The 24,986-nt window shown below is 37.4% G+C and overlaps 6 protein-coding genes across 6 annotated transcripts; 2 read left to right on the top strand and 4 right to left on the bottom strand.

Annotated features, from left to right (window-relative positions):
• Window positions 1–1,468: 1,468 nt before the first annotated feature.
• LOC133866810 (benzaldehyde dehydrogenase, mitochondrial-like) lies at window positions 1,469–6,092 on the top strand. Its single transcript, XM_062303461.1, has 11 exons — window positions 1,469–1,613; window positions 2,764–2,898; window positions 3,049–3,191; window positions 3,296–3,449; window positions 3,555–3,784; window positions 4,402–4,491; window positions 4,714–4,887; window positions 4,976–5,113; window positions 5,227–5,364; window positions 5,453–5,514; window positions 5,593–6,092. Exons 1-11 carry the CDS (start codon window positions 1,532–1,534, stop codon window positions 5,864–5,866), a joined length of 1,620 nt encoding a protein of 539 aa, XP_062159445.1. The 5' UTR covers window positions 1,469–1,531; the 3' UTR covers window positions 5,867–6,092.
• A 2,848-nt stretch (window positions 6,093–8,940) lies between these two features.
• LOC133858410 (probable xyloglucan endotransglucosylase/hydrolase protein 33) lies at window positions 8,941–10,566 on the bottom strand. The gene is made up of 4 exons (XM_062293879.1): window positions 10,089–10,566; window positions 9,894–9,994; window positions 9,609–9,817; window positions 8,941–9,434 (listed from the first exon to the last, which is right to left on the bottom strand). The coding sequence occupies exons 1-4, from the start codon at window positions 10,318–10,320 to the stop codon at window positions 9,035–9,037; spliced, it is 942 nt and encodes a 313-aa protein (XP_062149863.1). The 5' UTR covers window positions 10,321–10,566; the 3' UTR covers window positions 8,941–9,034.
• Window positions 10,567–13,768: 3,202 nt separating this feature from the next.
• LOC133866793 (U-box domain-containing protein 19) lies at window positions 13,769–16,234 on the top strand. The gene has a single exon (XM_062303439.1). The coding sequence runs from the start codon at window positions 13,884–13,886 to the stop codon at window positions 15,942–15,944; it is 2,061 nt and encodes a 686-aa protein (XP_062159423.1). The 5' UTR covers window positions 13,769–13,883; the 3' UTR covers window positions 15,945–16,234.
• Window positions 16,233–19,689, bottom strand: LOC133866800 (probable receptor-like protein kinase At5g18500). Its single transcript, XM_062303450.1, has 8 exons — window positions 18,663–19,689; window positions 18,469–18,540; window positions 18,219–18,375; window positions 18,019–18,132; window positions 17,246–17,464; window positions 17,053–17,168; window positions 16,719–16,973; window positions 16,233–16,561 (listed from the first exon to the last, which is right to left on the bottom strand). Exons 3-8 carry the CDS (start codon window positions 18,244–18,246, stop codon window positions 16,340–16,342), a joined length of 954 nt encoding a protein of 317 aa, XP_062159434.1. The 5' UTR covers window positions 18,247–18,375; window positions 18,469–18,540; window positions 18,663–19,689; the 3' UTR covers window positions 16,233–16,339.
• LOC133858527 (uncharacterized) lies at window positions 18,302–19,350 on the bottom strand. The gene is made up of 3 exons (XM_062294005.1): window positions 18,663–19,350; window positions 18,469–18,540; window positions 18,302–18,375 (listed from the first exon to the last, which is right to left on the bottom strand). The coding sequence occupies exons 1-3, from the start codon at window positions 19,348–19,350 to the stop codon at window positions 18,302–18,304; spliced, it is 834 nt and encodes a 277-aa protein (XP_062149989.1).
• Window positions 19,690–20,831: 1,142 nt separating the features above from the next.
• On the bottom strand, window positions 20,832–23,811 carry LOC133858409 (WAT1-related protein At5g40240-like). Its single transcript, XM_062293878.1, has 7 exons — window positions 23,582–23,811; window positions 23,365–23,430; window positions 23,081–23,194; window positions 22,491–22,713; window positions 22,245–22,403; window positions 21,775–21,923; window positions 20,832–21,134 (listed from the first exon to the last, which is right to left on the bottom strand). Exons 1-7 carry the CDS (start codon window positions 23,758–23,760, stop codon window positions 20,990–20,992), a joined length of 1,035 nt encoding a protein of 344 aa, XP_062149862.1. The 5' UTR covers window positions 23,761–23,811; the 3' UTR covers window positions 20,832–20,989.
• Window positions 23,812–24,986: the final 1,175 nt, after the last annotated feature.

Raw genomic sequence — 24,986 nt, 5'->3', positions numbered from 1 at the left:
TAGACGTATTCCGGAAGTCAGAACCTTTCCCATTTTCCATTTTTGTAGTTAAATGATTAATTTCTTTAATTATATTTGAATAGTTAATGTATATAACTTACTTAATCTATTAAATAGTTTAAATACTATTTAAATTAAGAAAATGATTGACGTTCTTGTATGGTTTAATGATTGTGATTGAAGGTGATTCTTTACAGAAAAAAGTATTGTGATGGAAGGTTATTCTTCCATGTGATCATAAAAAAAAGAAAATAATAAAAAAGTAATTTGTCTAAGCATCTAGGCTTTTGTGCCATCCCATGTAGAATTATAATTCGGGGAATGCTAGGCTTACAAAATATTTTACCAAAAAAACTCTTCCAAAGTGATGTGGCACCACATGATTGAGTTTTTCAAAATTTGAATTCATCTCCTTGTCAATCATGTTGGGCCACATCACTTTGGAAGAGTTTTTTTGGTAAAATATTTTGTAAGCCTAGCATTCCTCTTATAATTCATCTGCAAACTAACGTAATAGTTTATAATTAGTAAAAATGATTAAAAATATAGGGTTAACTAGTTAATTATTAATTAATTAAATTTTTTATTTAATTATTTTATAAGAAAATTTATAATTAAAATTGTTGTATTCCTTATCTCCTTTATTACATCTATTTTACACTAATTAATATTTTAAATGTCTTCAAGGAGTAATTCAATCGGTTGAAGATTATGCCTCATAAAGCAGAGGTTACTAGTTTGAATTCTCAAGTATCTTTTATGTGAGCACATGAAAAGAAAAGAAAAAATAAATTAATATTTTAAATAATATTTATGTATTTGAAGCTGTCCGACTCCAAAAGTTAGGGGGATATCTCGCCGATCGAGAATATCACACCCGAATAAAGTGGAAGTTGAGCGGCCATCATACAAGTCTTGTTTGGGAGTTGGATTTACTCTTTTTTTTTTTTTTTTGGTACTTTCCAATTATACCCTATCTGTGACTGATCCACTGTCAAAAGTCTTATCCTAACCCCACATCACACGCTGTGATGTGTCGCGTTTATCCACTCCGGCTGCTTCTGTAATTTCTTTGACAAAATGAGTAAATTGAATCGGTCACGCCGCCTAAGAAAGAAAAAAATCCAATAATACGACTATCATTTTAAAATTGACTAAAATTATCATTAAATCAAGATAAAAGTCAGAATAAAAAATATCCAATTCGGATAAATTGGACACCGACGCGGCGATCACGACAAAGAGAAAGAAGCTTAAGAAAAGTAAACAAAAACCCGCGCCGTCTTTGCATTTTTCACACGTTCCCCATTTTCTGGTGCGTTGCCTCCGGATTGGCTGGTTGGCGGTGCGTTTCTCATGCTTCGTTGATTACAAAGTAAACTAATCTAAAATAAGAATCTGGATAAAACAGAAATCAAATATAATTATAATTTTATCTAACTGTGGAAATAAAAATTTGTATATAAATATGGTCACGCGCTAAGACACAGAAAGTTCACTGTGAGCGGTTGTGATAGAGCTATTGCGAAACATGGCGAGTCTGAGGATGTGTAGGCAGCTCTCTCGCTCTCTGACTTCTGCTTCTGCTTCTGCTTCGTCTTTGTTTTCTAGAGGTAATGTTGCCTCTGACGACTTGATTGTTTGGATTCGTTTGCATGTTGTGTGGTTATGATGCTAGACTTCTCGTCAATGAGGATCTGATCATAGTTTGTTTGCCGAGAAAATATGTAGGAAAGAAAACTGAAGTTTTTGTAAGACTTTTTGAAGTTTCTCTGCTCACCTTGTTGTTTGGATTCGTTTGGTTACGTTATTGTGATATTCGCCTTTTCTTCGTCAACGGCAATCGAGTTCTCGTTAGAACTCGGTTTTTTTTTTTTCTATGATATATATGATCGTAGTTATATATATCCGCCTTCAAAGTGCTCCGTTTGTTTGCCGAGAAAATCTGTAGAAAAGAAATCCGAAGTTTTTGAAATTTCTCTTCTCACGTTGTTGTTCGGATTCGTTTGGTTATTATGTGATTGTGATATTCTACTTTCTGTCAACGGAGATCGACTTATCGTTAGATTCCGGTGATTTGGTCGTAGTTATCTCCGCCTAAATTGCTCCGTTTGTTTGCCGGGAAAATGTATACGAATGAAAATGGAAATTTAACTGAGACTTTTTAAAATTTCTCTGCTCATATTGGGCCTAATACAGCAATTTCCATTGGTTGGTGTTTGATCTAAGAGAAATGCTAAATTTTCCAAAATTTGGTTTTCAAATGATGTGTCACAATCCCATAAGATAGTGATACATTTTTCAAAATAATAGATCATATGAGATTGTAACACATCATTTGAGAATCAAATTTTGGAGAAAATTTTTGGGATGAGTGCATTGCTCATCTAATATAGGAAAAGTTATAACAGATCATTTTCTTTCTCCCAATTTGTTACTTGTCAATATCAAGTACTCCCACTTTTATCTGTTCGTTTACTTTTGCTATTCCTCATTGGATATTACTTTAGTGTTGGTGGGATTGGGGTGGGATGGTGGTGGGAATTGTAGCATTTCTCTAGTAATGGACTAAGTACATTGGCTCTGTACTGGATTTAATTTCTAAAATGTAAGGGTACCAAAGAAAAATATATAATTGAGCTGGAGAACGTAGAAAAGCTTTCAAGAATCAGATATGTTCTCTGATATTGTTTCCTTGGTTTCGGTTTTGTTATTCCAAGAGTTTTTATGCTTTCTACTGGTTGAAAAATATTGTCTCTTCAGGTAGGAATGCTAGCCTGAGCAGAGGAATTGGTAAATATAGCACTGCTGCTGCTGTTGAGAATCCAATCAGTCCACCAGTTAGTGTAAATTATAACCAGCTTTTGATTGATGGGAAATTTGTCAATGCTGCATCAGGTGAGATTTCACAGCATTCGTTCACACGTTGGTATATATGTAATACATATTTTCAACCTCTTATTTTTTGGGCAACATGGTATACCCAGACACATTATACTGTTATCTGACATATAATGAATTCTATGTTGTGGCTTCCTTTGGCCGCAGAGAGGACATTTCCAACATTGGATCCCAGAACAGGGGATGCGATTGCTCATGTTGCTGAAGGTGATGCTGAAGATATAAATCGAGCAGTTGCTGCTGCTCGTAAGGCTTTCGATGAAGGACCATGGCCAAAGATGACCGCTTATGTAACTATTCATTATTGCGCTTCTCATTTTTCACTCGTAATTTGATGTCTCCAAACTTATACAATTGATTCTTTAAAATTATATATACGTTTATATATATATAGGAAAGACAAAAAATACTCTTGCGCTTTGCTGATTTGCTTGAAAAGCACAACGATGAACTTGCGGCGCTTGAGACTTGGGACAACGGGAAACCATATGAACAGGCTGCTAAAATTGAAGTTCCAATGATGATACGTCTGATCCGATACTATGCTGGTATGTATATCCAAGGAATATAGTTCATCTTCTGAGTGTTCCTTACATACTGTCTGTTTTTGTGAGATTTCTTAGATTTCTTATTTCTATATTCAAAACTTCCAGGTTGGGCAGATAAGATTCATGGTCTCACAGTTCCAGCTGATGGACAATACCATGTGCAAACCTTGCATGAACCTATTGGTGTTGTGGGTCAGATTATTCCATGGAATTTTCCTCTCCTCATGTTTTCTTGGAAGGTCGCGCCAGCATTAGCATGCGGCAACACTATTATTCTTAAAACAGCAGAGCAGACACCTTTGTCCGCTATCCTTGCATCAAAACTATTGCACGAGGTAGATCATGATGAAACTTTATTGTCTTCTTTTAAGATGGTCGGTCTCTCATGTGTTTACTTTCAATGTTGTTTCATTCACCAAATTTCATGAATAAAATCTATGGCCTGGACCCTGAAATATCCCGATGTTTTATATATAACATATATAAGATTTCTATCTCCTAATTTGTAATACTAAGGTGATTAAAGCATGTCATTCTTATATGTGGTTACATGAGTGCTTAATCAACGGATGTGGATATTCTACTGTTTAAGTATCGAGTAACTTTTTTTTTCCTTGGATAACCTTTGGCAAGAACTGGACCTGATACTACATGATTGTGATGATAAATTCACCCACTTATTTTTTAAACTTGCTTGGAGATACATGACTTCCAGAATATCATAATTATTTCTACTGATGACAGTTGAAACATTTGAGCAGATAATGTGCACAAGTTTATACGTATTAAAGTTTTTCAGACAATATTTGATAACAAAGTTCTTTTAATTCATCTTTCCCATAGCAATTCATACAAGCTAAATCTTCTAATCGTTAATCAGGCCAAAGAAAGAAGGTGCAAAATCCACAGAGGTCTCTTTATCTTTTGTTCTGATCATTGATCTTTTTGACAGGCTGGACTTCCTCCCGGTGTTTTAAATGTGGTTTCTGGTTTTGGTCCAACTGCTGGTGCAGCTCTTGCCAGTCATATGGATGTGGATAAGGTAGTCTAAGATCTTTAACATTGTATTCCTATTAAATGTTAATATGCGTCTTAAGATAGTAAATTTTCTTTTAAGGATGTTTAGGATGCAACAAGGAATGTCTTTGGCATTCCATCAAATGTTGAAATTATTAGGGGGAGTACTAGCAATCCAGGACACATATTCTCAATTATCCTGATCTTTGCTTGTATATCTCCTAAACTCTTAATAATTTTAATGCAGCTTGCTTTCACTGGATCAACAAATACTGGAAAAGTTGTTCTTCAATTGGCAGCAAAGAGCAATCTTAAGCCAGTAACTCTGGAACTTGGAGGGAAATCCCCCTTTATTGTATGTGAGGATGCTGATATAGATAAAGCTGTTGAGCTTGCGCACTTTGCTTTGTTCTTTAATCAGGTTTGTCCAAAAAATTGTTCCGACTCCATGATTTGTCTTAAGGAAGCTAGAATTCATTTTATTGATCATTATTTTGGGCGATCTGCAGGGACAATGCTGCTGTGCTGGCTCTCGCACATTTGTACATGAACGTGTATACGATGAGTTTGTAGAGAAAGCAAAAGCACGTGCTTTGAAACGTACTGTTGGTGACCCATTTAAGGGGGGCATTGAACAAGGTCCCCAGGTAAAAATCAGCAGCAAGTGCTCAAGTGAAAATTGGTTTTGAATCTCAAATCTTATGCGTGTTTAACACTGACAAGGAACAATTCAACACTTTTGGTGTATGAAATAAACCAGATTGATATGGAACAATTTGAGAAGATCATGGGGTACATAAGATCTGGTGTTGAAAGTGGAGCTACCCTTGAAACTGGAGGAGAGAGATTTGGCAACAAGGGCTACTATATAAAGCCCACGGTGTTCTCAAATGTTAAGGTACATATATATCTTCTAGTTATGGCATCATTTTAGCACAAAGATTGATATATGGTTACCAATGCAACTAACTTTTAACTTATATCAGGATGACATGTTGATAGCAAAGGATGAGATATTTGGCCCAGTCCAGACCATCCTGAAATTCAAGTGAGAAAAGAACCATTTCTAAACATCTCATTATCAGCCTGCGCTTTTTACAAGCACTAATGTTTTGGCTGATATCAGGGACCTTGACGAGGTGATACGAAGAGCAAATGCCAGTCACTATGGGCTTGGTGCTGGGGTGGTTACACAGGACTTAGACACTGCTAACACTTTGACACGTGCGCTGCGAGTTGGGACCGTGTGGATAAATTGCTTTGATGTATTTGATGCTGCAATTCCTTTTGGTGGGTACAAGATGAGTGGGCAGGGCCGAGAAAAAGGTATTTACTGTCTTTCAAATTACTTGCAAGTGAAGGCTGTCGTCACTCCTTTGAAGAATCCCGCATGGCTCTAAATTCAACACGCTCCTCTTTCTTTGGCATTTTCAAAAATAAAGCGAATAAGGCTGTGATTGCAATCTATGTTTAATTTAAGTGAGCTTTCCAATAATTTTTTTTTCCCCCTTTTTTCGGGGTTTTTTGTTTTTTTTTTTTTCCTTCCTTCCTTTTAAGTTTACTGACGATGTATCGGACTGATGAACCAAACAAAAAGAATTAATTCCCAAATCCTTCTATGTTCTATCTGTTGAGTCCATATATACCCACTTCTGGGACAATGATAAAGAAGATGCATAGTATGTCTCTTCCTCTACTGAAGGCCCATCGGGCCTATAGCTTAGGGAATGGAAGTTGTACTTGTCCGCTTTCTAGCCCTTGCATCCTCTCTTTTTTAACAAGAATTGGGCCCTGGGGAAGAACTTTGTACCAAAGAATATCAAGGCCTGATGCTGCTGGTTGTTAGCACAATTGTCAACTTATTGTGGTCCTGAATGGAATAATCTTAAGCCCAGATAGTTCCTTCCTGTTGGCTACGACAAGTAGCATGCAATTAGATTGCTATATCTATCGACCAGGGCTGTATTTGAGCCGAGCCGAACTTGAGACTGTTGGAATTTGGCTCGAATACTTCACTTGGAAGCTTGAGCTGAGCTTTTAAATTATGTTCGAACTCAGCTAAGTTAATAAGCCGAGCCTCCAAACGAGCTAGATTTTAATAATATTTTACTTAAATATAAGCTTTAAAAGCTTAAAGCTGGCCAAAGTAGATTTAAGTTGTAATTCGAATATGACGAAATTTATTTATTTCATCTGTACTTAATGCGTGATGGCTTTTGCATAAGGAAGGGAGGGGAAAGAGACCCAATAAACACCTCCAAATCAGTGAATACAATACCGAAAATAAAAACTACAAATAAAACCGTAAATAGATCTAAAAAGATCTGGTCCATAGTTCCTTGATCAAAATGCCAAGGAAAAGGCCGCTACTATGGCGTATGTGATGCAATTTGAAGATTGGACTGCAAAAACAAAGGTGCAATGATGGTGATTACGGTGAGGCGGTCAATGAAAATCACTTTTCTTGCATTTATGGATAAAGGAGCATGCTCTGCAACAATTCCGAACAAAATGGATAATCATTCTTGCTTTATTTAGTAAGGAGGTAGGGATGGGCTTTTGTATGAAAAAACTAGAGTAAACAACGTACCACCGGAAGAGGTGGTGCGTGTGCCGCACGCGCCAGTGGAGAAGGCAGCTCATGGGCCCCATGCACTGATGAAGAGATTTGCTGGCGGCGGCTTGTGATGAATTTGGGGAGCTGGAGAATAGAGTGTAAAGAAACAGTTCTCTTATCAAATTGTTTGTTAATCTCGTATTAATTAAAAAAATTTGGTACATCATGATATTTTATGGTAGTATGCTTTTATAGTAAATCCCATGCAGTCACTATAAAAATGGTGATCAAGAGTTCCAATCTTATTTTTGACATATTAAAGAGGATTGAAAATGTAATACAAAGTAGATCTTGAGTGTGAAAGTGCTATTTATAAAAAGTCATCTTTGATGATTTTTGTAAGGACAAGGGATTGCTCTTCCTTTTCTGGACTCCTAAGTCCTAATCGAGGGGAAGGATCTAAAAGGCAAAAACGCATAAACACTTTTGCTGTAACATTTCTTGAAATTGAATTTTAGGATGAACTTATTTGGTAATTCTTTGTTAAAACCCTTAATTGAAGTAGGGCCAAGTAAAAAGAGCACTTTGTGAGAGGGGGAAGAAAAAATAGAAGAACTAATTAGATACCGAGATCATTTAAATGGGACGGAAATTCTTAACAATTTTGTTGTTTAGATTATTAAGAATTCAAACAATAAATATAAGAGAGTTTTTATAGGATTTACTTATCCGAACAAAAAGATGAATTATCCAAAATTTACTCAAATGCGTAAATTTTACTCGAGCTCTCATATTTATTGTCTAAATCACTCAAAATCCGAATCCATTTTAATGTCCCCTTACAATTGTCGCATTCACAGCATGTCCCACTATGAATTTAATTGGATGTCCCATTATTAATTTATTGTGGTGTTGCGTCTGATGGGCCGTCAATTCCGTGGACTTTTCCTGGGCATGTCAACCATTGATTTATTGTGGCTGTTTTTCTTTGGCAATAACTATATATGATCATACAACATGTCGACAACGATCCAAAAGTTTTAGTATTTTTCATTATTGTTACGGTGCAAAGGGTTAATGGTTATTTAATAATTTTAGGGGTTTAGGATTTATTTTATTTATTTAATCTCAATTTTGAATGCTCCGATGGTCTAACAATTTTCCAACTGATCTGAAATGAGAAGATCTCATTTGATTGAACATTTTGTTACAAGTAGATGGTGAGAAAATTACCAAATATTCAAATTATTTATTCATTTTCAAGATAGTATAATTAGAAGTAATGCTACAAAAAAGATTTATGGACATTCTCTTTGAATCTTTTAAAAATTGATGTAACTTTTAAAATTGTTGTTTGATCAAAAATTCAATAATAATCTATTACATATCTAATAATAATTTTAAAAGTTACATTAATTTAAAAAAAGAAACTCAAAAAAAACATTTATCTTTCTTTTAACGTTACTAGTAGTCCTTTGATTTTGGACAAGGGATCGATGTTTAAATCATAATTGATGTAGATAGAAAATAAGTTATGAGCCCAAGGTCTCACGTACATCTCCTCTCTTCTCTCAAAGAATTCTCTCTTCTTTGTTTCTCTCACTGAGGCAAAAATATTGACTTGAATGTCGGAGGCTCCCCTACCGGCCATGAGCGACGCCACTCTAGCGGTTCTCTTCTTGTTTTGCAGGTCGTCTGTCGACAAGTCCATTCATTCAAAAATCTGCTTTTGCAATAATCTTGGACTAAAAATCATATATATAGGCTAATATTGGTCGGATGTAATAACCATTTAGATCAAATGCAACTTTTTTAAGAGATTTGTTTCATGGATTTAATGATAGCTCGGGCATGGTCAATTTACATGGTCAACGAGGATCAAACTCAGAACTAGTTTGAGAGAGAAGGGCATTTGAATGTGAAAATGCATTTAGTGTTATTCACTTCCTCGATCTTTTGTGGAGAAAAAAATTGTAAAAAATAAATAAATAAAAACCCAAAATCCTATTAATTACTTGCACTCCGGTGGTAGGATTTTAAACCTAGATGGATCTTTACAATATGAGTAAAACATTAGCTTCCTTCTTGCCCAGTCCATTGCCTCCATCTGCTGCTTTGATAGCCTAACAAACTCTTGTCCCTCAAGCGGATCGGAGCTAGGAACACCAGCTTTAGTAGAACACGAAGAAACCGACCCTTTTGGATTCCATACGCAGCCGCTCATTTCCATGTCTGCAAACGAAGCTACAAATGGAGCATATTTGTAATTAACTGGGTATTTTCCTCCATGAGTTGCCCATTGTGACCCATCCCAAATTGTTGCGTAAACTGACATGGGTTTTGACGGATAAACAGATGGGAAGGCGCTGTTCCGAGGAAACTCTCTTACAGGTATATTGTCCACTAGAAACCTGCGTTATTAGGTCCATGCCCACTTTCAGAATTCGAAAGAAAAACGGTCTTTAGCGACGACCAAAAGCTGTTGCTAATGACTATTAGCGACGACTTTTGGTCGTAGATATCCTGTCGGTAAAGACTCCCGTGAGACGACTTGTGTCAATGTGTGTGAACTTTGTTTGTCTTACACTGTGTGATGGTTGTTCCAGATGATGCTGTATTGATGATGCTGTTCTGTTGGGTCAAACCAGAGATAGAATTTCTCTTCTCTTCCAGTGCTTACGCTTCCATTAGCGTATATGTTTGTTTGGAGGACCCAGTCATTTCTTTTATCATGACCAAGCAGCTCGATGTCAATCTCATCATGGGTATGAGGGAAAATATCTGCATTTGACAGCTGCAAAATTCGCCTTTGTTTTTTGTTCAAATGCATGGATTAATTAATTTGGACTATATGTTAAAAGAGAGCTTACATAGAATGCTACTACAACTCCAGATGAGAGACTGGACGGCAGCTTAATTGCAGCACTGAAGAATCCATAATAATATTTATTTTTCGAGACCAATCCGGATCCTGAACAACAGGACATGAAGTAATTAAATTCTGAAAATACAACGTTGATTTATATCATGTCAACAGAAGCCATCATTGTGAAAGATCAGTTTACCTGCGGATTTGTCGAGAACAAGATTGGCCTCGGAGCCATTACTGGTGATCTGGACATTTGAGCCTCCAAAGAAGTTGGAAAAGCCTTGATCAATTGAGACACGAGGAAAGTAGTCTGTTAAATGGGTAACGGGTGGAGGCGTGTAATATCTATTACGTGAAGCAACCACTGCGGTCATGCAGCAGAAGATCAAGAGGCCTGAGATGACTAATCTTTCTTGCAAAAATGCCATGCTGCATTAGATAGATGCATGAAGGAAAAGATGAACAAGTTGGATATTTATTGGGAATTTGAGAGGTTCATGATCTTGCTCGGTTGTTAATAGCTGGCTACCTCTTTCCTAGTATCTCTTTCGGCAGTCACTTTGGATCTTAACGACAATGATCAAAACACAATCATGTGGGGGTGATTCTGAGAAGTACGGCAGGGCTTGTGGGGCTGCCTGATAGTTAGGGGCATGAAATGACAATTGCGTATTCAATGGGCTGTATTTCCTGCAACGCCATTTAAACATGTCACCTTCTAGTACTAAGCGTGGTCCATAAGCTACGTGGGCTACCATCAATCTTACTATCTTAGTTTCGTGTCGAGTTCGTTAGTCTATTTTATTAAAAATTACGGTTTAAAATTCTTTTTAATTTTATCTTAAATTCGTATCGAATTTATGAGGTCTCAAATTGACGGACCTAACTACGTATTACCATTAAGAAAAAGGAAAGCGAAAGCTTTTTTGTCTGTATGGGCTCAAGGCCTATGCCCAAATATTGCTGGCTGCGTCACCATTGCCGTCTGGGAATTGAAAGAGGCATATAGAACTTTAATTTGATTGAAATGGATGGTGAAAACCTGAATATGACAAATAGTATTAGAGACTGTTTTTTGATGTATATATGAACATACAAAAAGGCTGGTGCATGCTGACCAGAAAATGTGTATTAATTACTTTTTTAGCCTAGTGGCCAAATTGCCAGTAGTTTTATAGCTGGCTCTGAGAGATTATCTTTTGATAAGACTGCTCATAATGGTGACATATATTGGCACTATCTGCCCACATTCTGCATAGTAGATGATTTTGAAGATCTGGGCCAGCCTGTCAGGAGTTTTTGCTGATGGGAAGATTGGTAGCTACTAGCTTAGCTAGAATGAGATCAATACATAACTTTACGCAAACTCGCTCCCGTAATTGGAATTCTTTTAGGCATACTTTCAATTTCCACCTTTCCAAAAACCTAAAGACACCTTGTGACATGGTTATGGTCTGGTAATACAGTTTTAATATATTGCATGTTTCAAAAATTTATGCTAAAAAAAAATATTGCGAATTTAATCATTTAATTAATATTCTAATATATATCTAGAGTTGATCGTAGAACCCGATTAACAAAACCGTAAATTAATGGTTATAGGTTTCCTTGTGGGCAGATAATTCTTTTAATTACATTTTGTTTTTGGGTAAGTGATATCACTCCAGCCTTGTTAGTTGTTTCAAGATTTGAGACCAAATTAATTAAATCTTAATTCCAATTATATTGAAAGTCATTATTAATTCCAATTATAAACTAATCAGGTCCTCCACATATATTATTTCCTATCATTCTGTACTATCTAAAACCATTCCCTTTGTTGTCCTTGTCTCCCTAATTTATTTATATATCCTTCTTCAATACTTTTAACGTGTTATTTTTAACCCTCCTCTTATGTCTTTTCACTCTCTCAACCTCAATTAAATCATACTGATAAAAAATATTGAATTAAGCATTTGAACTAAAAATTTAATATTATGTTAACTCACTACTTATCTTTTTTATTATAATTTATTAAAATATTAATCAAATAATTAAATCAAATATTTCTTATCAGTTTAAGCTTTTGATATAAGTGGTAATTTAATATAGTATCAAAGCAAAGATTCTAAATTTGAACATTGTCTTCGTTTTTTACTTCCTATTTCTATTAAATTTTTACGTGTTGAGTCTCATTTATTAAGAGAAAGTTTGAACCTACACGTGAGAGAGAGTATTAAAATATTAATTAAATGATTAAATCAATAATTTAATATCCGCAATTTATCACCATTCATCCATCTTAACACTCTTATTTCTAGTTACCCTCATTTTATAAATATGTTTTATTCCTGGAAGTGGGACGCCTTATCAATGTTATATTGGGCTTCATGGTGCAGAAGTTATTGGGCCACTTTGGGCCTCTTCCATTTTTCCAGACTGGTCCGTCGCTAGCTTCCTGTCATTGGGCCGCTATTGTGATTTGAAATCGTGCTATTCTGGCGGCCCAAAACTTGGCCCATTAGGCTGCCTTTTGTAGCTCCTTGTTACCCATTCCTATCTCCTTCTTCACCCTTTATTTCCTTCCTATCGAATGGAACTAGTTGAGAAGGCACGCTTTCTTTTGCTTAATAAGAATAAATGAAGTTCGTTATAATATATAACATTAAAAATTTAATACCACATAGAAAAAAATATTTATAACATAAAGTTAATATCTTAGGGCATATTTGGGTAACACATTTTATTATTATTATATTTTATTATTTTTTAAATACATGTTTGGCTTGTTTTGCTAAATTTAAATTCTACTAAAGTTTTATTCGATGTTCTTTCTAATTTTTTAAACCATCCAAACATAATATAAAAAATAAACTTTTTCAGTATTTACAATTTTGAATATAGTAACGAATAGTATAATATAATTTGAAAAAAATCATGTTGGTGCTATAATAATAACGAGTAAGAAAACAAGCATGAAACATCCAAAATTAGACTCCACTCATTGGCTCTTGTGGTATTTCTGGAAGAGTGTCTTGTCCTCCTACGCCACAGTAAAGTGGAGTTGTTGAGTGCAAGCATTGTCATATGCTTACAACGATAAAAGCACTGAAGAAACCCAACATTTACACCCACTAAAGGATTTGGATTAATTAGGTCCATATTTAATTTTAAGCCTTCTTCTTCATGAAAAAACTTAATATTTAATTTAGACAATTGAAAAAAGTTACTAAAGACAAAGGATAAATTAAGCCTTTTTGACTTTTCTTAAAATTTGTCACAACACACGTCATTGCAATTTAATAAAAAAAAAATGATTATATGAGAATGAAATGTAAAAACAATCACTATAAAGGTAAAAACAGCTTTCTATTAATTAAAATACTTGGATAATTATAAGATATAGTTAATTACTGTGATGCAGTGGATAAGTCAAGTGACAACACAGTCTACACACATCTTCGTACAAGCTGGACTTTGACCACTTGATGACATCAAGCTCTGAATTTATCTCAATAATACAACTTTTATTTTATTTTATTTTAATACAACTTTTAAAACAAAGAAAGTTCCTGCTAATAATTCCACGTGTTATCTCGCGGTCGATGTCGGCTACCTCTCTTCACGTACTATCAACCTGCACTAGCCCCTTTTACTTCTCGCGATACGTGTCGCTCTCTTATCGATTCATGCTGGATATCGAAACTAGCTACGAAGCCGCCTTTCCACCATCTCCCTGTCATGCGCGTGTTTTCAGCCACGTGTCCCTCAATCAAAGTCCAATCCACTACTGTACACTGCCGTCACATCTTACGCACCCACCAAGATCATCTCATCTTCTGACGCGTGTTCTCTTCATATCCCTCCCTATATATACACACCAACGGCCATATCTAAAGACTATCTAGTATCTAAAAAACCCACCAAACAAACGGATCGAAATCCGAAATCCAAATACCAAAAGCCAGAAAAAATATCCAAATACTTTCTTTTTGTATTCTCTCTTTGGTCGATGATCCATATATCTAACGGGTCGGTTCGCCGGATTCTGACGTTTTCGGCGGTTCATCCGTGCGAGGCTATCGCTCCAGCGACGCTCCTCAACTCCTTAATCAATCTCGCGCACGCTATTTCCGATTGCAAAACCAAAAACTTCGCCAGCAACAAGCGAAATGCGCGCGAGTCGGTTCGCCAAATTGGATTCCTCCGAGTTTTTCTGGAGGAGCTCCGAAAGGCGAGTCCGAATCTTCCGGATTCGGTGGTGCTGGGTCTCTCGGAGCTCCACCTGACCTTCCAGAAGATTCGGTACCTGTTGGAAGACTGTACCCGCGAAGGCGCTCGGCTATGGATGCTAATGAACTCGGAGCGCGTGGCGGACCACTTTCGGATCCTGGCCCGAGCGATCTCAACGGCTCTGGATGTCATTCCACTGGGTGCAATCGAGGTCTCGGAGGAAGTTAAGGAATACGTTGAATTGGCAACGAGGCAAGCCCGAAAAGCAAGGTTAGAGGTTGAACCGGCCGATAAGGCCGCCATGAAACGTGTTATCTCGGTTCTGAGTTTATTCGAAAATGGGATTGTTCCGGATCGGAGAGACTTGAATCAGGTTCTCGATTATCTGGGAATCGGAAGCTGGAGCGAGTGTAACAATGAGGTTAAGTTCTTGGACTCGGAAATCGCATTGGAGTGGCTAAAGGACGAAAAGCGAGAGGTGGGGATTCTCGGCAGTCTAATGGGGTTCATGACCTATTGCCGGTGCGTGTTGTACGACGTCGTCGACGGCGAACAATCCGATATCGGCAGAAGAAAAAGCAGCACTGAGGTGGGACTGCTGAGTTGCCTCAACCCGGACGATTTTCGGTGTCCGATCTCTCTCGAGTTCATGACCGATCCGGTGACGGTATCGACGGGGCACACCTACGATCGTTCTTCGATTATGAAATGGTTCAGAGCGGGGAACAAGACCTGTCCCAAGACGGGTCAAAAGCTACCCAATACAGAGCTGGTTCCGAATTTGGCACTGTATAAGCTGATTGAGCAACACTGTTCCGAAAATGGGATATCGGTTTCCAATTCGGGTCGCAGGAATCGGACTGCTTCGGTTTCGGTGGAGACTTTGGCCTACGAAAGAGCTATGAACATGGTGGCCGCTTTCCTCGCTGGGATGCTTGAAGAAAACAACAACAGCGACAGGGCTGCGCACGAGGTCCGGGTTCTTTCGAAGAGGAGCGTTTTGAACCGGTCTTGTTTAATGGAAGCCGGTATTGTTCCTCGTTTGTTAAGGTTGTTGCCTTGTTCTTCGGTCCAGGAGAACGCTATGGCGGCTCTTTTGAACCTCTCGAAGCATCCGAAAAGCAAAGCTGCGATCGTCGAGAATGGGGGATTGGAACTGATTGTTGGTGTGCTAAACAAGGGATTAAGCCTACATGCTAGGCAGCACGCTGCCGGTGCGCTTTTCTACCTCGCTTCGATCGAGGAGTACCGGGAATTGGTCGGTGAAATCCCAGAGGCCATTCCGGGTTTGATAGAGCTGATTGGGAAGGGTCCCGATCGTGGGAAAAAGAACGCGTTGGTTTCCATCTTCACGCTTCTTATGCACCATGGGAATCACTCTAAGGTGCTTGCAGCTGGGGCAGTGCCTGCGCTGGTTAATCTTTTGGAGTCTGGTACTGATATAGAAGAATTTAAGGTTGATTCTCTGGCAATACTAGCAGCTCTGGCGGAGAAACCCGATGGAACTGTCGCGATTCTGCGTTGTCGCAGAGCTTTGCATTGGGTTGTGGAGGTTCTCGAGTCCTCTGTTGCTTCAAGGGCGGGGAAGGAGCACTGTGTGTCTTTGTTGCTGGCTCTTTGCATGAACGGCGGGGCAGAGGTGGTTGCTCCTTTGGTGGAGAGCTCTTCTCTCATGAGATCATTGTATAATTTGTATTCTTTACTCGGCCAAGAAGGCTCGTCTCGAGCAAGCAAGAAGGCCAGTGCTCTCATCAGGGTTCTCCACGAGTTTTTTGAAAGGAGACCCTCTGGCTCAGCCAGTCCCATTCTTCCACGAGAACGATTTGTTCACGTATGGTAACCCAATTTTATTATTATTATTTTAAATTACCAAAAGAAAACCCAATTTTTTTCGGATATTCTTTCGTCATTCTTTTTAGGCACACCTGTAAGTGTAGATACATATATCCTCTGTAGATGTGATTGCTTTTCTTTCAAGCTTGATTCTGTGGTATTAGCTCGGTTTTTTAAAGGGCTAATAACTATATTATGAGCTTCTGTTTTTGCAATGAAGCTTTGTACGAAAGTAATGCTGTATTGGTGTTCTTTTTCAAGATTAACAGCAATAAAATTGTGTTACAGTTCTGTAAACATTATCCAGTATTTGTTTCAATCTTCAGGCTTTGCGTCTGTCTGGAAAATTATATGAATCACTAAAGAAGAAACAAAAAACGTCAAACACATTTGAAAGCAAAACTATAATGTAGGACAAGATGCAAGTGGCTTGACTTGCTTGGAGATATCGAGTGCCTCTTCAAGTCTTGAAACCACTTGCTCTATTGATGGTCTTTGCTGCTTAATCCCTGTGCACGACAATGCTAACTTCAGTATGAGGGCAAAGGCTTCCACGGGGTACTCCCCATCAAGTTTGGGGTCAACAAATTCTCTTGTATCACCACCTCTTGTGAGGGACTTAGCCTGAGAACCAAAGACATGCATATATATGGGGTAGTTAATTGGTTGGAAAAGCAAAGCCAAGGATTTTAAGTGTCATGAGCAAGATTGGTTTGTCATCTATGACAATTTAGGAGACCAAACAGAGACCATTGAATCTAAAAGAAGTGTTGTTTCTCACCATTTTATTTAGAGGCATTGGTCTATTTAAATTAATGACCCTCTGCCCTGAGAGAAGCTGCAGTAGCACTATCCCAAAACTGTAAACATCACCTGAAGCATTTACATGGCGGTTGTTACGGTATTCAGGATCAACATAACCGAATGTCCCTCTCACTTCTGAGCTCACATGGGACTGATCCACTTCCATAACTTTGGATAATCCAAAGTCTGAGAGTTTTGCTTCAAAGTTAGCATTGATGAGGATGTTCGCTGGCTGCCAATACAGCATATGACGAGAAGATTAATGGAAACGAGTGGAAATTTAAGTGAAATAAGGAAGTGGAGAAACCTACCTTGATATCACGGTGAACAATGCAGCCTTCTGCGTAAGTGTGGAGAAACCAGAGGCCCCTAGCACTACCAATTGCGATCTCAATTCTTTGCATCCATGAGAGAACTTTAGCTTTACCTGTTGTTCATCAGTTTATAGGTATTGAAACTAGAAAGGGAAAAAAAAGGTTTTATTAATTGAATTAGGCGAGGTACCAAACAGCCAGTCTGAGAGGTTCCCATTGTGGCACAGCTCATAAACGAGGAAACATTCATCTTCATTCTCACAGCAGCCGAGCAATGCTACAAGGTTTGGATGTCTGACATAAGAAAGACTCGTGACTTCCCTTACAAATGTCTCTACATGTTCGTCGTTGATTATATGCTTGACTGCAACATGCTGGCCATTTGAGAGAATGCCTTTGTATACCTTTCCTGGTAAAGAATAGTGACATCAAAATCCACCCTTAACGCTTGCTTGCATTTGCACCATGGCCATCTTAACACAAACAAGTTGGCATTCAATCAAAGTAAGGTCTTTTTCATTTCATGGTTATTCTCTTTCCTAAGCAATATTTCAAAGATGAATTATATCTCTCCAGCTTTTCGTTGAGGCTTGCAATACAGATTTCATGAATTCTTTTGGATCTTTCAGTTGGCACTGAAACTTATTAAAGATGCAGCACTCTCATGCTGTCATGTCATTATATGATGATTGAATATGCATGTGGGACATGCACCACGGATGCATGCACGCATACACACCACACACAAAATCAGCACCATGTCTCATCGTTAATCGACTCTAGACACTGTTGAACTTCTTATCAGGTTGTCTTCTCTGCCCAATATTTATGTTCTCCTCAGTCTGTTAAGGTTTCAATCTTCCCATATAACGCTTTCTTTCCAAACATGCCTGGTCAGTACGCAGTTTAACATGATGAATAAAGAAGAGAGACGTAGATACAGAAAGCACAGTAACTTCTCACCAGCTATGCCTTGGCCAATTAAATTTGATGCACTTAGATCGTTTGTTGCTGAATAAATTTCCTTAACTGGTAACTCAAGACAGGTGGATTCCTTGGAGAGTGGATCATTTGATGCTGTCAAGTAAAGCAAGAAGGTGAATACTTATCTAGTAAAGAAAAAACATAAATGCAAGAAAGTGAACAATTCGCCAATGTCATACATTTCAGGTGACTGTTACAGATTTTCATCGAGCTTTGAGATCTACCACCTTTCCCAGTTGGGAAACTTTCTTTAGTCCTCAATCTAAACAAGAGGCATGTTGCTATGATAAACTATTACTGCAATTCCCACTATTCCAATAATTAGAATTGGTAGACCTGTTATCATTAGGAAAATGATTCCATATTAATGAACCTCAGAAAACTCAAAATTAAGCAGGGCACTGTTGACTTTTGTAAATGAAAAGTCACCTGTGCTGGACTTGAAATCATCACTAGATGTGCTTCCCTTGACAGCATCACTAGATGTGCCTCCCTCTTCATCTGCAAAGGAAAAAGGAAGAGATCAGGCAGAGTTGAGCAAGAAGGGTGAGAATACAATAAGAGGAAGGAAATGGAATTTGATTGCATGAATAAATTGACAAAGAAAACATTCAGTACTTCACCTAAGGAAAGGTGACCCTGCCCTCCAAGGCAGTCATAAACTGCGCGGACCCATTTCTCATCGTCAATCCTACTACTTGTTAATGTTACCAATACTGCAAACCTGCAAACATTGGCTTCAACCTTCATCAAATTTCTTCCATTATCTGATGCTGTACCTATCTCTTCCCACCTTCCAAAACATTCACTGCAAGCCTGACCTGATGTTCCATCTAAACCCAAAAGTCCACAGTCTTCGCCTAAATTTTTCATCCTACTTCCTAACTTACCAATAACATCTGTGACAGTGTAGTCAGAGCAGCCGCCAGCTCCACCTCCACTGGTTAACTTTTCAATGCCACAGGCCGAAATGTTTTCTTCTATACTCTTCTTTGAAGTCAGGCAGTTTCTCTGTTCTTTGGGATTCAAGTATATCTGTCCGGTTTTGTTGGCTAGCCGCCCTAATCCATGTAGGTACTCATCAAAAACTACCCCGCAACAGCTGTTGATGAACCCACCCCAATTGCTCGCTTCACAGCTTGAGCTGTTCGAAGACGATGAGGATTGAATATTGAGGATGCAATCAGCAACTGAAGTTTGAGAAAGCACAAAGTTTACGGTTGTGATCACGAAAACAAAAACTGATATGAAGTGGGGTTCTCGATGCTTGCGTCGATTAGGACAAAGGAAACCCAGAAATTGCTTGGCCATGATGGGTGTCTTTAGTGAGTAAATATGGAATCAAAGAACGCCCAAAAGATGTTCGTTACCATATGCATGCAATCTTTGTCACGAGATCATGCGCAGTGAGCACTGACATGACAAAAGAATCGGATTTTTTAAGCATGCTTAAACTGGGAAGACCCGAATGCCGAATGGGTTACAGAATCTAGGAGGATGAAGAAAAAGGGATAGGGTGGGGTGCCATTTCAGCTTCCCGCTTTGTTGCTTCTCCACTCTCACAATGCATGTGTCCTGTAGTCACCTTTGTTCTTGGAATAATGGGTATGGAATTAGATGTTTTATTTCATATTTAAGGCAGAGAAAGATTGTGACAGATTTGTATACGAAAATTTAATATACATGAGAGAGAGAGAGAGACAGAGAGAGAGAGAGAGTTTCTTAGAGTTACTTGAGCTTGAGATGTGCAGGAGGCAAATGGCAGGGAAGCATCATTTTTTTCTTCTTCTTTGAGATTTAAGGAGAAAAAACAAAAAATCTTGGGGTGTTAATTATTTTTTTTATACTGAACAAAAAAAAAAAAAATTTCTTGGGGTGTCAGACAATAGACAGTGATGTTTTATGTCATGTCTTAATGCTCATGCAGGCTAATCTGACGAGTGTCGCCGAGGCATGGTCCAAGTAAAGCATTATTAACGAATTTATCATATATATTTTGGGTTTTTCAATGTCACTTTTGATTAAAGAAATCGGTTGTAATTTCAAAGTTCAACAATGCCGTTGCCGGCTAAAAAGCAAGGAAAAAACAGATAAGACCAATGCTAACGTTGTTTCTGCTACCGTCCAAGCAACTTCAGTCCATTGGTTTTGATGCGGTTTTAATTTATTTTTTAGGTTTTCAATTTTAATAATTAGGTCTTCATATTTTTCTTTCGTTTTAAACAGATCCCTTAATCAATTTATAATCCAATTGATTAAGATATGGAAGTTCATATAAATTAATTAATGTTACGTGACTCTTGTTTAATACGTCTTGTACTCATTATATGTGCTACGTGGCGCAATTATGTTAAATTACAAATATAATTTATATTTTTTTATTTTTATTTAGAATATATTTGTAATGTTAAAATAACTATGCCATGTGACACATATAATAGTTATAAAACGTGTCAAATTCAGAGTTATGTGGCATTAAAAAAAAAAAAATTGTAGCATTTCAATAGTAGTATACAGTGGTATATTTTCTTAATCATTTCAATAATTTTTATATTTTATATATTTATATATTTTTTGCATCGGAGAAAAGAGTAATGTTATTTAGTATTATATAATACGACTGTTATAAAATTTAATGATATGATCGTGAAAATTAGTCTTTATTTAAAAAATAAAAATTAAATTGTAGTGATATTTTATTATAATTATACAACAATTTACTAAATAGTATTATTAGAACAGCCTTTTGTGATAAGTTGACGCCTAACAAAAAATATGAAGGAGAAGGTGCGTGAGGAACAAATGGATATTTTTTTTAGTTGATTTGGTATGATCCAGTGTTTTGATAGCATTTATTTTTCTTGTTCCAAGCTTAGGTGTTAACGTCTCATTGGTGGATCCGTGATATGGTTTTTTTTTCCAATACATATGAATCACTGTACAGGGCATTCTATTCTGTGTTTTGCAACAGAGGGATCTTTTTGCTGGACGATCCAAAACTCACCACCCCACTGTCTATGTACATCTTTTCTTCCTTGGCTTTCCCCCACATCACAGCATAAAATCCAACTACAGTTATTGCTGCTCCAATCACACTGCAACAAGTTGACAGGAGTTAATAATTCTTTGCTTCAATCAATTTTAAAGATTAAAAAAAAAAAAAATGAAAAACACAAAAATTGTTGTAACGGGTATTACAGCTTTTATTATAATTATTATTATTTTTTTTAAATTAATGTAACAGTTCATGTAACACTCATCACATTAGTCATAAACAATTAAATTTAATTATAGATAACATGATAATATCACGTGAACTGTTAGATTAGTTTATAAAGAGTTACAATATCCCAAACATTTTTCAAAACGAAATTACCAATAGCAAAGAAGCAACATTAAAACAACCTTGATATTGGGCTAGCTAAAATAGCCAAAAGATTATCTTAGCTAAAAACAGCCATAAAACCTCTCTATCCCGTTAGCCACTTTGGCTATAACTATAAGGAATTGGCTAGTTACTATAGCTCAATAATGCATTAAAAAAACTAACAAATTATAAATACGATTCTCCTCTCTTTTTTGAGAGCGGTGGAAATAGATAATGAAAAAATATTTTAAATGAAATAATGAAAGTGGATATCAAAAATACTAAGCTGGATGTAGATACTTTAAAAAAGTGGATAGATAAAATAAGAAAATGTGTTATTTAACTAGATTTTAGCTAATCGGTTTTACCTTCCAAGACATAGAACATCTCCTAAAAAGACATCCACGACAACAGCAAAGATAATCGCCACGGGCTTGAACATAGAACAAAAGAGTGGTCCAGTCCTCGACAGGCACCATGTACTCAAGCTACCACGCAATACAGAGGAAACAACTCCCTTCATTTGACAAATTGAAGTTCATGTCACTTAAAAGTAGCTTGATTATAAGAGATATAAAATCTTGAGCAATGTTAGCCCCAGTGAAGTTTTTTCTCTAGAAAATTGATATAAAAGCTCATAAATCATGCATCCTCAACGTGGGATTGTGCTTTTTCGTTTGGATTTCTCACTGTCATAAGCCCTTATAAGAGACTGCGACAACATACTTGATTAGGTTTAAGGTAAATGATGAACCTCACCATTCTAAAAGGCTCCAACTTTATAACAATTTTGGAGTTCTGGAATTAAAATAAAAGATAAGGTTTGCTATCTGCTTACTGTGTATAATATAGACACCAAACCAATGTCAAGCCTTAACCTCCAAGCATCTGGGTCCCTGACAATAATCAGAGTGAATACTGCAGACAAAATGGTGTAGTAAAAGAACATGTGAAATAATATGACAAGCACTGCTGGGTAGATTTTAAGGATTGATGCCTGCAAAACGCCCCACAAAAATGATGAATAATCATAACTTGCAAATTAATGTCATTTGTCAATTTTATACAAGGACAATTAATCTACCTGCACTATATACCACGCAGAGTAGGAAAAAGCATCGGCTGTGAGCAAAATGCCTCCAAGGATCCAGCTTGATTGTGGCGACAGAAGAAGTTGACTAGAAGAGGGTGTCATCATGATTGGTGGGCCCTTGTAGAATGTCACAACAGATGCTCCTGTGATTGATACTATGGTACCCAGAAGTTTAGCCTGACTGCTTGAGCTACTCCACTCTAGTTTTTCCATCCTAGGAGAATCATTTGTAATAACGCAGGAATTTCAGTAGCAATCAAAAACATGTACCTAAGCTTGGTTGTATTGTTACCAAGGGAATCAAAGATGTTAGTTCTGACAGCCAATTAAGGCTAGCTATTTTGCATTCAAGAAGCACACAACTTGCTTATCTAAAGGTTAAATTGCATCGATCTGATTTAGCCCCATTTAAAAGCTTGATTGTGCACAACTTCAGCATGTGCAGATGGATCCAGTTGAAAATTGGATTTGGTCAATGTGCTAAGATTCATTTATCCTGCACATTTTTCCACTTACTTTTCATATATGAGGCCATTAGTGAGATAAGGATTCAATAATCTAAAGAACATAGAAGAGGGGACCTGAAAATGATGGCAAGTATGAAGGTAAAAGCGGGAATAAGGTTGAGCATGGCTGTACCAAGCGTGGGAGAGCTGTACTGTATACCAGCATACTCTAGTATCTGTCCGGAACATCTGTTATAAAATTTAACACAAATCAAAACTCCCTCCCTCCCTCCTTGTAAAACAGGGAACCTCTCTGCTTTTCAATTTTATTGAAACAGCTAGCTCGAACTCTTTGAGACAAAAATATAAGCAAAACTAACAAATTAACCAATATAATCATAGGTATGGATGTTACCAACCCAATCAGGGCAAGCAAGAAAATCCTGCAAAGAATGGAAAAAGTTACTGGCCGAGGACGCTGTGACCTGCCACTCATCAGAAGTCAAAGAACATTAAGACCAAAAAGAAGGGAAAAAATTTGCTTCAACACTGTTGATCCTTTTATGTTGGAAGGGAAATACAGGAAGGAAAACAGTGTCAACGTGTATGGAGTGAGAAGAAGATAAAGAAAAAGACCTGCAGCAGATGAAGGAAAGTGGGAGAAGGATGAGCGTCGAGAGGGCATTGGAATATACAGCAAGGACATATTTGTTCATCCCTGCGGACATGGCTACTTGGCTTACTTCCATATTGCCAACTTGAATCAAAATCACCATTAACATCCCAAAAAAAGGCAGTGAATCCTCGTATCCCATACTCTCTCTCTCTCTCTCTCTCTCTCTCTCTCTCTCCTATAATTCACGAGACTTGTTCTCCCCGTCATAATTATTAAAGCAACAACATTTTTTCTTTTTGTTCATATTGGGAGCGTAGGTATTCCGTCCACGTCGAGGGACATAGAAAATCTTGGGTAATATACTAATATACGTAATTAGCTAAAAACTTGCTATTGTAGTCTTATGACTCTTTATAGAACATCTTTTTGTAATATGGTTGTTAGATAGTTGTTGTTGTTTTTCTTTTTTTCTTCTTCTTTTTTAATGAATGGTTGTTAGATTTTATTTCAACAAAAGGTGGCTGAATAAGTTGATTGAAATAGGTTGCATTTGCTAACACAATTGTAGTCAATTTAAACAAGGCCCACACCCCGGGCTGCCTAGGGACACCAGCCCTCTGGGCTGTTCAAATTGTAACCAATCCTTATTCTAATAGGTTGGGGCTTGTGGGGGTACAGACCCAGCAAGAATTTTAGAATTTTATGTTAGAATATGTTGGTACAGTTTCCGGTATGGTGTGAATCTGCACGTTCCTTTGATGTTCTTCACGCTTCTCAATAACTCTGCAAAACAACAAAACCTAGGGACCCTTCCGGGGGTCCCGCTCCGATGCCTAAGTTAGCTTCTGTGGGGAAATAATGCTTTGTGCATAAAATTGAGTCTTAGTTTATACCTGGGGTATGAGCCTATTTATAGGCATAGAGGTGGAGTCAAACCTGGATTAGGACTCCTGCTCCTTGTTGATCTAGAACTGCTGTCCGAGTTCTAATTGGACTTCAATCCTTTACTAGACTTCTAATTGAGTATCTTCTTAGACTTCTGATCTGATATCTTCTTAGACTTCTGATCTGATATCTTCTTAGACTTCTGATAATGATCATTATTCTTATCTTATCATTATTCTTATCTGTTTGGACCTATTTGACTTTTGAATCTTCTTTTTGGATCGGGTTGAGTGAGATTTATCCCCAACAGTTACCCCCCAATTCCCTTATCCGAAGCTTGCTTGAATAATGGGAATTCCATGTCTAAGGAAACCCGATCTTTGTCTCCTTCTGAAAACCTGCTAACCTGCAAAACCCGAGGGTTAAATCTTACCCCCCAATTACCTTCTTGTTTTTCCTTAGGGTTTTCTCCCTGTATCTTGAAAAACCTGCAAAACCCGAGGGTTAAATCCGACCCCCCGAGAAGTTTCTTCTTGCTCT

This window comes from Alnus glutinosa, chromosome 1 (assembly GCF_958979055.1).
Source record: "Alnus glutinosa chromosome 1, dhAlnGlut1.1, whole genome shotgun sequence".
In the NCBI taxonomy this organism is placed as follows: domain Eukaryota; kingdom Viridiplantae; phylum Streptophyta; class Magnoliopsida; order Fagales; family Betulaceae; genus Alnus; species Alnus glutinosa.
This window is presented reverse-complemented; position numbering and strand designations above follow the sequence as displayed.

Coding starts and splice junctions, on each gene's coding strand:
- LOC133866810 (XM_062303461.1), top strand. CDS start 1,532: ATGGCGAGTCTGAGGATGTGTAGGCAGCTCTCTCGCTCTCTGACTTCT. Junction 5,114..5,226: donor GCATTGAACAAGGTCCCCAG/GTAAAAATCAGC, acceptor GAAATAAACCAG/ATTGATATGGAACAATTTGA. Junction 5,515..5,592: donor CAGACCATCCTGAAATTCAA/GTGAGAAAAGAA, acceptor GGCTGATATCAG/GGACCTTGACGAGGTGATAC.
- LOC133858410 (XM_062293879.1), bottom strand. CDS start 10,320: ATGGCATTTTTGCAAGAAAGATTAGTCATCTCAGGCCTCTTGATCTTC. Junction 9,995..10,088: donor TGTTCTCGACAAATCCGCAG/GTAAACTGATCT, acceptor CCTGTTGTTCAG/GATCCGGATTGGTCTCGAAA. Junction 9,818..9,893: donor GAGTTGTAGTAGCATTCTAT/GTAAGCTCTCTT, acceptor CGAATTTTGCAG/CTGTCAAATGCAGATATTTT.
- LOC133866793 (XM_062303439.1), top strand. CDS start 13,884: ATGATCCATATATCTAACGGGTCGGTTCGCCGGATTCTGACGTTTTCG.
- LOC133866800 (XM_062303450.1), bottom strand. CDS start 18,246: ATGAAAATCTGTAACAGTCACCTGAAAT. Junction 17,169..17,245: donor CCTCTCAGACTGGCTGTTTG/GTACCTCGCCTA, acceptor GATGAACAACAG/GTAAAGCTAAAGTTCTCTCA. Junction 16,974..17,052: donor TTGTTCACCGTGATATCAAG/GTAGGTTTCTCC, acceptor CTGTATTGGCAG/CCAGCGAACATCCTCATCAA.
- LOC133858527 (XM_062294005.1), bottom strand. CDS start 19,350: ATGGCCAAGCAATTTCTGGGTTTCCTTTGTCCTAATCGACGCAAGCAT. Junction 18,541..18,662: donor GCAGGGTCACCTTTCCTTAG/GTGAAGTACTGA, acceptor TTTCCTTTGCAG/ATGAAGAGGGAGGCACATCT. Junction 18,376..18,468: donor TGATTTCAAGTCCAGCACAG/GTGACTTTTCAT, acceptor TAATGATAACAG/GTCTACCAATTCTAATTATT.
- LOC133858409 (XM_062293878.1), bottom strand. CDS start 23,760: ATGGGATACGAGGATTCACTGCCTTTTTTTGGGATGTTAATGGTGATT. Junction 23,195..23,364: donor TTCTTGCTTGCCCTGATTGG/GTTGGTAACATC, acceptor ATTTTATAACAG/ATGTTCCGGACAGATACTAG. Junction 21,924..22,244: donor TGGTGTCTATATTATACACA/GTAAGCAGATAG, acceptor TGTCAAATGAAG/GGAGTTGTTTCCTCTGTATT.